General features: G+C 33.7%; 1 protein-coding gene across 1 annotated transcript; it reads left to right on the forward strand.

The window, feature by feature from the left end:
- Positions 1–561: 561 nt before the first annotated feature.
- LOC105972480 (uncharacterized) lies at positions 562–2,891 on the forward strand. Its single transcript, XM_088817974.1, has 4 exons — positions 562–1,917; positions 1,957–2,027; positions 2,127–2,526; positions 2,615–2,891. The coding sequence occupies exons 1-4, from the start codon at positions 865–867 to the stop codon at positions 2,786–2,788; spliced, it is 1,698 nt and encodes a 565-aa protein (XP_088674100.1). The 5' UTR covers positions 562–864; the 3' UTR covers positions 2,789–2,891.
- The last annotated feature ends 7,479 nt before the right edge of the window (positions 2,892–10,370 follow it).

Genomic DNA, 10,370 nt, shown 5'->3' on the forward strand with positions numbered 1-10,370 from the left:
ACGCGATTTTAATGCGATTTCGGCGATTTTATTTTTTGTCTCAGTTTGGGCTGAAATTTTGAGTTTGGGCCCAAAAAACTCTATATTTAATTAAAAAAATCCAGCCCAATAGCAAGTAAATTAATAATATTATAGGCCCAATTTTATTTTGCCCTAAAACATTTCAACGGGAAGAAAATCTCTTGAGAGAAAACCAGAGTCTGTGACTGTGAGTAACCAACGGAAGCGGCTGACCGTGAGGAAGGCGGCAGCAAAGGAGGCGGTGGTACGGCGGCGCAGCGACGAAGGAGGCGGCGCTGCTTACTGGTGAGTGTTCTTTTTTTTTTTTTTTTTTTTCCTTTTTTTTTTCTTTCTTCTGCATCTGTTTGTGGGCTGAGTGTTCTTTTTTCGTTTTTTTTTCTTGTTTCTTTCTTTTTCTTTTTTTTTTTCGTTTTTGTTTCTCATGTTCTCTGTTTATGGTGGTGGGTATTTTTTTTCTTTTTTATTTTTTTCTTTCTTCAGTCTATGTGTTTGCAAGGTAGAAGCAGAAGCTGGCTGTTTTTGAAATTAAATATCGACAATTTCTCGTCTTTGGAATCAAATAATTACTTACACATTATTATTTATTTTTCAGATTATTACTAAAATGTCGGGGGTTGCTTCTAGTTCTTCAGTTGTGTCTAAGAAAAAGAAGAGTAATTCGAAGAAGTCTAGTGGAAGTAGTGGGAACATGGCATTGACATTGACAATAATGCGAAGAGATCTCAATGCAAATATTGTTCTAAAATTTTTTCCGGAGGTGTCTATCGTTTGAAGAATCATCTTGCTGGTACAAATGAAAATGTTATTTCATGTTTAAGTGTGCCAGATGATGTGAAGACTCGTATGATTGAGAATCTAGCAACTCTTGCCGAAATTAAAGAGAAGAAAAAAAGGAAATTGTACGACACCTCGGGTTCGATGAATGAAGCACACCCGGGATTCATGGATCATGCTTCAAAGGGGAAAGAAAAAGCAAGTCCGTACCAAACAACTATGAATCAACTACTCAAGAAGGATTTGCGAAAAAGCGCATGCAAGCGAATAGCAAAATGGTTTTATACGAGTGGCATCCCTTTCAACACAGTGAGAAATCCCGAGTTCGAGAGAGCATGTGAGGAGATAGCTCGACATGGTCCAGGTTTTAAGGGTCCCTCTTACCACGAGATTAGAGAGACTTTTTTGTCTGAAGAAGTCAAGGAAATAGACAATTTCCTTGATGTCAACAAGGACGAATGGAGTAAGATTGGATGCACAATCATGTCGGATGGTTGGACTGACAGAAAGAGAAGATCGATCTGTAATTTCTTGGTTAATAGTCCTAAAGGAACTGTTTTTTTGGAGTCAATCGATACATCTTCCTTTGCCAAAACAGCTGAAAAGGTGTTTGAGATGTTGGATAAAATTGTGGACAAGGTTGGGGAAGAGAATGTGGTGCAAGTGATCACTGATAATGCTGCCTCATACAAAGCAGCTGGATCGTTGTTGATGGAGAAAAGGAAGAATTTATTTTGGACACCGTGTGCAGCCCATTGCATAGACTTGATGTTGGAGGATTTCGAGAAGAAGCTGCAAACTCACCGAGTAACAATAAGGAAAGGTAGAAAGATCACTACATTTATTTACAATAGACCAAATCTCATCTCTTCGATGAAAAACTACACCAAAGGAAGAGATTTGATTCGGCCAGCTGTTACTCGGTTTGCAACTGCATATTTGACTTTGGGTTGCCTTAGTGAACATAAGGGTTCTTTAATTACAATGTTTTCTTCATCAAGCTGGAAGGGAAGCACACATGCTCGTTCGGAGAAAGGCAAGAAAGTTCAAAAGATTGTGTTCGATAATAAATTTTGGAGTAATGTTGTGACATGTCTTAGGGCTGCCTTACCACTAATCAAGGTACTACGGCTGGTGGATTCAGATGAGAAACCTGCATAGCCATTCTTGTACGAGGAGATGGATTGTGCAAAAGAAAAGATCCAAAATAACTTCAACAATGTGAAATCAAGGTAAATTAATAATTTCATACAATTTTAATTAATTTGTCTATTAATTTATTCGTGAAGACTTGAGTTTTCTTATTTATGTTTTTTTATGAAATTTTATAGATATGAGCCTATATGGAAGATCATTGACGAGAGGTGGAATAATCAACTCCATAGGCCATTGCATGCAGCAGCCCACTATTTAAACCCTAGGATTCATTATCGTCCAACTTTCAATGCTAATGAAAGGGAGGTTAAAAATGGACTTTTTGATTCAATTGATAAGTTGGTAAAGGATCGGTTTGAAAGGCACACCATCATTACACAACTTGATGCATTCCACCACGCACAAGGCATGTTTTCTAGGGAAGATGCAAGAGCATTGTTGGGGAAAAAACATCCAGCTGATTGGTGGAATACTTATGGAGATGATGTTCCCGAACTTCAAAAGTTCGCTATAAAGATACTTAGTCTGACTTGTAGTTCTTCGGGATGTGAGCGTAATTGGAGTGCATTCGAGATGGTAAATTTTTTTTTTCATTTTATTATAATTTATAATATTTTTATTAAACTTTCTTAATTTTTATATTTATTTTATGATTTATTTATAGGTCCATACGAAGAAAAGAAACAAATTGAGTCAAAAGAAAATGAATGATTTAGTGTACATCATGTACAATTCAAAGTTTTTTTTTTTTTTTTTTAAGAGAACGACACCCAATGAGGGTGGGGGGTTAGGCTTGACCCCCTACCTGTTTATAAAACAAAATTTAAGAAGTACATAATGAGTTTCGCTCAAATTGCTATTGCCCAACATATGGCTAATAATAGCAATTGACAAACAAAAGACAATAGGTAACTAACAAAACGTTAAGAAAACGGGCAAAACAGGTGGCCCAAATAATAAAAAGGACGGGGTGGGAATGATCATAAAAGGTCGGGGAAGACCAAGGTAGACCGTTCGCCTCACCACAACAGCCGAGGCCACTTACACTTTCGCCAAAAATGGGCGAAACAGGTATAACGGCTGCGAAATGTGTGGCACCATTCGGCAAACAGTCTAGTCTTGATAGACCCAAACAATCCATAATCACCCCAACCCTTCCTAACATGTAAAGTTCACGAAAATTCATAAATTGCCAATAATATAAAAACGTGGAATGCGTGGCACCTATGTGCGAGACTGTCGTCGAAAGGATGGATATCCAAGCTGGTCCATCCGAATCATCTGCTGAATAGGTCGGGGAAGTTCCGCTGTTGTGAAGGTACGAGCCAACTCGGTCTGACACCCCAAGTTAGCTAATGCATCAGCTACTTTATTGCCCTCCCGGTAGATATGTGTAATCCTGTACTCCAAAGTAGAAAGAGAGTTCCGGATCGCCGTGAGAGAACTCTGAAGACTCCAATGACCTTGGTCCGTGTGCGAAAGAAGTCGAACAGCGACTTCTGCGTCAAGCTCGATCCAAACTCTAGTGAATTGCCTCTGAATAACAAATCGCAGCCCCGAGGCAAGGGCAGCAAGCTCGGCCGCAATACTGCTCGGGGCAGAGATCCTCTCGTGAAATGCAACTATGGCCTCAGCGTCCGAACCTCTGATAATCCCGCCAATAGCTGCAATCTGGGTGGATGCTCTACGTGCTCCGTCTGTGTTTAGCTTCACCCAACCCGGATCCGGTGGAAGCCAAACAACTCGATGAGGTGTGAGAGTTGGTGTTCTGACTCGGTAATATAGGCCCAGAGACTCAGCCACGTGGGGAATGCCAGTCCAGCTGTCCGCCGAAAGTAAGTTGGTTTGGTGAAGAATCCTGATGTGCTGGATGACCCTGTAAATGATGGAAGAAGCGCGAACCGTGATATCCTTGTGCTTGCTGTCATTTCTTGCAATCCATAAGTACCACAAGATCAAGCAAGGCACAATGGTCGTGATGTGTGTGTGGTGTGTGAGTGTGTGCGAAGTGAAGTGCTGCCAATAAAGTAAAATCTGGGGTATGTGCGTAGTGTGTGCAGGTGTATAGCCAAAAAGATAGAAAAAATGATGCCATACCCTCTTAGCCGTCGGGCTCTCCACGAAGATATGATCAATCGACTCAACAGAAGGAGACTCGACAGACTGAGATACAAGACTCGACACAGGAATAGATGGATCTGGACAACAATAGCACCTCGAGGCAAGAGAGGTGCCTCGAGACTGAAGTTTGGTATCCACTGGAAGACGCTGAAGAAGGAGACGCCAAAGAAAGATAGAAATTGTAGGAGTAAGACAAGATCCCCAAAATATACGAAGAAGAGGGGTAGGGGTATGCTGCTGTCGTATCAAGGCCCAAGCCGAGGTCAAGGAAAACTTGCCATCCGAAGAAGCTCTCCAAATGGGCAAATCACCCGAAGCACCAGAGATTGGGACCGAGCAAATCCTATCGATCCACTCAAAAGGAATATCCTCAGCAAGCTTGTTTCGATCCCACTGACCGTTAACCAAATAATACTCCACACGAACTGACGTTAGCCGACCACCATCAATAATGCCCGAAAGGGGACCATCGCCAAACCAGTGGTCGTGCCAGAAATAAACATGACCTGGACCAATCCGCCAAAATATTTGAGCTTGAACACGCTCTCGGACACGGCACATGCGCTTCCACACCGTGCTATAGAGTGAAGACACAACGGATGAACCTGGGAACCGATTCCGACAATACTTGTTTCGGAGAAAACGGGCCCAAAGAGAATCCTGAGCACGGAATCGGAACCAGAGCTTGTAAGTGAAGGCGTCAATCACATCCGTCAAACGCCTCAACCCCAAGCCACCCTCACCAACTGGCCGAAATATTGAGATCGATGTCGAAGAAGTAAATTCGGATGATGAATGGATTACGGAAAGAGGTGGAGGTGTTGAAGATGATGTTGTTGAGATGGATGGAGATGTGGGAGGGGAAGATGACCCTCATGGCTTTTTTGATGATGGTAATCCTCTTGATGAAAGTGATGCTAGTGAGCAAGATGTGGATGAAGATGAAGATGAAGATGAAGAAAGGGAAAGAAGTATGGAGATGGTTGAGGAAGATGAAAGTGATGATAATGAGAGTGGGAGTGACGATGGACTTGATCCTAATGTCAACCTTGAAGATTTAAGCTAGTAATTTAGATTTTAATTATGTTCAATTTATGTTAGACTATATTTAATTTATGTTAAGACATGTTCTGTTAATGTTTGGACTTTGGATGTTTTATATTTGTTTGGATTTATTTTATTTGTGATGAGATGATTTTTAAGTAGTAAGTACAAGCAGTTTATATATATATATATATTACGGATTGCAATTAATTTTACAAGCCGTGTAAAATCTTACGATTTTACGATCCGATTTTACGTTTCCGATTTTACTACCCCTCTCCGATTTCAAGTAAAATCCCGATTTTAACTACCTTGCTCTATTTAATAACCCCATTGGAGTTGTTGTTAGAAAGGACAAAAAGTTACCGAAAGCAAACAAAAAAAACTGCTACCATTGTATTCTCCACTAACCTATGCCACATTAACTCATATCTTTATATATAAAAAAAGGGCGAATGGCAAAAAGTCCCATCACATGACACTTAAATGCATTTTGGTCCACAAAAAAACAGTCTCTCAATTAAATTCATCTCCATGTGTTTAGTCTAAAATACCCTTCATAACATAATTTTTATCAATTTCATCCATTATGCTCTAACTTCCTTAATATTACACATTGACCCCGGATTTAAACAAATATATCACATTAACCCCTAAAATATTTTATTTTTCAGAAATGAATTTTTTTTCTGAAATTTTTTTTTTCCGGCCAGATTCCGGCGTTGAATTTTTTTTCTTCATAGAAAAAGAATATTTTAATTAATATTAGTGTCTTGGCTACTAAATTATTGTCTCATACAGTAATATTACTGTTTGGGACAATAATATTATGAATATTATTTTCCCGAACAGTAAGTAACATTATTAATATTATTGTCTAAGACAGCTAAAATACTGTTGGAGACAGTAATTTAGCAGCCAAGGCAGTAATATTAATTAAAATAATTTTTTTAAGAAGAAAAAAATTCAAAAAAAAAGTCAATTAACAGTTAAATTACTTTCTCCGACAGTTAAATAACTGCTGAAGACAGTAATTTAGCAACGAATACAGTAATATTAATTAAAAATATTTTTTTTAAGAATGAAAAAGTCAATTAACAGTTAAATTAATGTCTCCGAAAGTTAAATAACTGCTGCAGACAGTAATTTAGCAACGGTTACAGTAATATTAATTAAAAATATTTTTTTAAGAATAAAAAAGTCAATTAACAGTTAAATTACTATCTCCGGCAGTTATTTAACTGTCGGAGACAGTAATTTAACTGTAAATTGTTTTTTTTTTTCTTCAAAAATATTTTAATTAATATTACTGCTAAATTGGGTTGTAAATCATTTGGAGTTGAATTCGGTTTCAATGAATTGGGGCTAATTTTGATATATATCAAAGAATTTTCCTTATTTGTAAATAAGTTTGAATGGGGTGGATTTATTTGAAAGACAAAAAAGTTGGATGTCCCTCTTTTAATTAAGTGCCCTTGTCATGGGCCTTTTTGTGATTTATCCATAAAAAAAGGTTTTACCCGAAACCCTAATACCATTTTTTTAATTTATTTGTAAACCTAGGTTTATTTTTGTGCTCTTACTTTGGACGAGTCATTGTTTTTTTAAATTATTTTTGGGTTCATTTTAGATTACATGATTTATTAAAAAAAAAAAAGAATTCCCACGTTCCACCGGCTTCTTTGTGAACCGTCCCAAGAGAAACTTCTCACATGTGTGCAAAACGAGTTTGCTCAAGTTCGTGCGTAAAGAAACAACAACCGCAATCAAAATCGATAACTTCTCCGCAGTCATTAGTTTATGTTCAAAATGGTGTCTTTTTATTGGTTATTGATTTTCCTTTTTAATCTAATGCTTCATATTAAAAAACGTAAATATATAAATGGACATTCCACTTAATTTGGGTTAATTAAATTTTATGCACAATATTATATTAATTGCCAATAAAACCCAATTTTCAAATTTCATCTATCCTACATGGCAAAATAGTGTCTTTTTATTGGTTAATGAGTTTTTTTTATTATAATATTTTCATTAAAAAAACCGTGGGACTGAAATGCAATTATGTTCCACCACATATATCACATATTATTATTAATTTCAAAATAACCCAACTTACCATAGTCACCCATAGTATTAATGAATTAATTTCACAAGAATGAGTTTTAAATTTAATCTCTCCTACATGTCAAAATGGTGTTTTTTTATTGGTTATTGATTTTCCTTTTTAATCCATTGCTTCATATTAAAAAACGTAAATATATAAATGAACATTCCACTTAATTTGGGTTAATTAAATTTTATGCACAATATTATATTAATTGCCAATAAAACCCAATTTTCAAATTTCATCTATCCTACGTGGCAAAATGGTGTCTTTTTATTGGTTAATGAGTTTTTTTTTATTATAATATTTTCATTAAAAAAATCGTGGGACTGAAACGCAATTATGTTCCACCACATATATCACATATTATTATTAATTTCAAAATAACCCAACTTACCATAGTCACCCATATTATTAATGAATTAATTTCACAATAATGATTTTTAAATTTTATTTCTCCTACATGTTTATTTTTAAAGTAGTCTACATAAAATAGTAATTACATCAATTTATATTAATTACTTTTTTTGTTACCTTTTTTATATTCCCTAACTCTACTATAAATTAACATTCAACATGATGTACATTCTTCAACTTTTCCACATATTTTTTTTTTTCTGTTTCGGAGATATGGAGAGAATTCTTGAAAAAGAATTGCATTGGTATCACCTATATGCAATGGTATATTCATCATAGTCTCTTTTTTAGTGTAACAATGAATTATTGTTTTATTTTGTATTTGATTTCTTCAATCAATTTTATATGTAGCCTTTAAAGAATGCTTTTGTTGAGGCTTCTCGGTTGACCGGATTGTCTACTATCAATATTCGATACGAGGAGGCAAATCATTTTCAAGTTGTGGTATCTTCGCGCAAAAAACATGGAAAAATGTATATGTTGTTGACTAAGGGTTAAACAGAGTTTTGTTACGCACATAACATAGTTTGCGGCAACACGTATTCTTTTTTTTTTTAACCAATGGGATGATGTACTTGAGGTGTGGCACGGCCAGCCTTTCCAACGATATGATATGTCTTCGCCCTCCTTAAAGTTTTATTATTAATAATATGAGTTGCATCGATTTATAAATAATTTCCATTTTTTTTAGTGTTTTATATATCATGTTGAAAGAGCATTGTATACCATTAAAATAATTGTGCGCATCCACACGAAAACGAATACCCATAAGTTAATTAAATAAATATGTAGAAACGATAAAACAATTATAATATATTACAAAAATAGTCACAATATATACATATGTTTGAATTTTTTTTTTCCCTAATCCGTTATATATATATATATATATATATATATATATATATATATATATATATATATATATATATATATATATATATATATATATATATATATATATATATATATATATATATATATATATATATCCGTAACAATAGAAAGCTTTTTTTATGAAGATGTAATCTTTTATATTTATGTAGGTGATCTATATTTAATATAGATTAGGCATATAAATATATGCCTAATCATAATTTATGCATTTTATTTATTGAAAATTGGTTAATTTTATTTAATTACATGGAATATGAATATTTATTAACTATAATTTATTTTAATTTCGGTACTATTAAATATAATTGTATTTTATTTACTATAATTACGGAATTAAAATTTAGGAATTATAATATTACTTCCATGATTGTATTTCATTTACTATGATTTAGGAATTATTAAATATCATCATATTACACGTTTCATTTCATTGTTATTCTAAACTGCAGGATAATATTGTTCTCTCGATTCTTCATCAGCCGACCATCGTTCTCTTTTTGTGAATCGTGAGTATAATATTATTTTAGAATAATATTTTACTTTTTTTTTTAATTTTTTTCTTTCACGATACCCGAGCATATGAATTAATGTAAATTATATATTATACTTTAGGGCATATTACAAATAAGCCCATCAGTGGGAACTTATTCATAAAGAGATCCACACAATATTTTCCTTTACCAATAAGTCCACACATGGTCCAGATTTAACCCCTCTTACTTTTATATGCTCCAATTTCATCCTTAACTTAATTTAACTTCAATTTGACCCCAAATTTCACAAATTATTCAATTTTGACCCAACACTTTTTTTTTCACAAATTTTTTTTTTCAAAAACTTTTTTTTTCCCGCCGGATTCCGGCGTTGACCTTTTTTTTTTTTTCTTCCGGATTTTTTTTTCCGGATTCCGGCGGTCAACGCCGGTCTCCGGCGTTGACTTTTTAAATTTGTTTTTTTTTTTTTTTTCTTTCTTCCGGATTTTTTTTCCGGATTTCGGCGTTGACTTTTTTTTTATATTTTTTTTTTAATTTTTTTTCTGTAACTTTTTTTTCCGTTTAAACAACAATATTGCTGTGAATGACAGTAATATTAACTATATTACTGTTAAACACAGTAAAATTAACTAAACTGTAGTTTAACACAGTGATATTGCTATATTAATCTCTAGCACATTAATATTAACACAACAAAATTCATTATTATTGTATAATAAAGTAATATTACTATGTTGTTCGTTCAATAAATGTAAACAAAATAAAAAAAACCAAAAGAATTAATATTATTGTGAGTGACAGTAATATTACTATAGAAACAGTAATATTACTATAGCAACAATAATATTACAATAGTAGACAGTAATATTATTACGTTACTGCGTGAATAACTCAAACAAACAAAAAATCCAAACAAAATAATAATATTGATGTGGTTGATAGGAATATTACTATAACAACAGTAATATTTCCGTCAACCATAGTAATATTATTGTGTTAACAGTAATATTACAATAATAGACAGTAATATTAATACGTTACTCCGTGAATAACTCAAACAAAACAAACACCCCAAAAAAATAATAATATTGATGTTGTTGACAATAATATTATTGTGTTTACAGTTATTTTACTATGAACGACAGTAATATAATTACGTTAACTTGTCAACAAATCAAACAAAATAAAAAAAAAATAATAATAAATAAAAAAGTATAATATTGCATTAATTTACTGTCAACGGCAGCACAATTACATAAATGTAATGTCAACGGCAGTACAATTACGTTAATTAACTATCATTGACAGTATAATTACGTTAATTTACTGTCAGTGACAGC

Source organism: Erythranthe guttata, chromosome 5 (genome assembly GCF_056151865.1).
Source record: "Erythranthe guttata isolate IM_541 chromosome 5, IM_541, whole genome shotgun sequence".
NCBI lineage: Eukaryota > Viridiplantae > Streptophyta > Magnoliopsida > Lamiales > Phrymaceae > Erythranthe > Erythranthe guttata.

What these genes read in the sequence shown, in the direction of transcription:
- LOC105972480 (XM_088817974.1), top strand. Translation starts at nt 865, where the DNA reads ATGATTGAGAATCTAGCAACTCTTGCCGAAATTAAAGAGAAGAAAAAA. An exon ending in CTGCCTTACCACTAATCAAG is followed by an intron (nt 1,918 to 1,956) that starts GTACTACGGCTG and finishes AAACCTGCATAG; the next exon opens with CCATTCTTGTACGAGGAGAT. An exon ending in TTCAACAATGTGAAATCAAG is followed by an intron (nt 2,028 to 2,126) that starts GTAAATTAATAA and finishes GAAATTTTATAG; the next exon opens with ATATGAGCCTATATGGAAGA.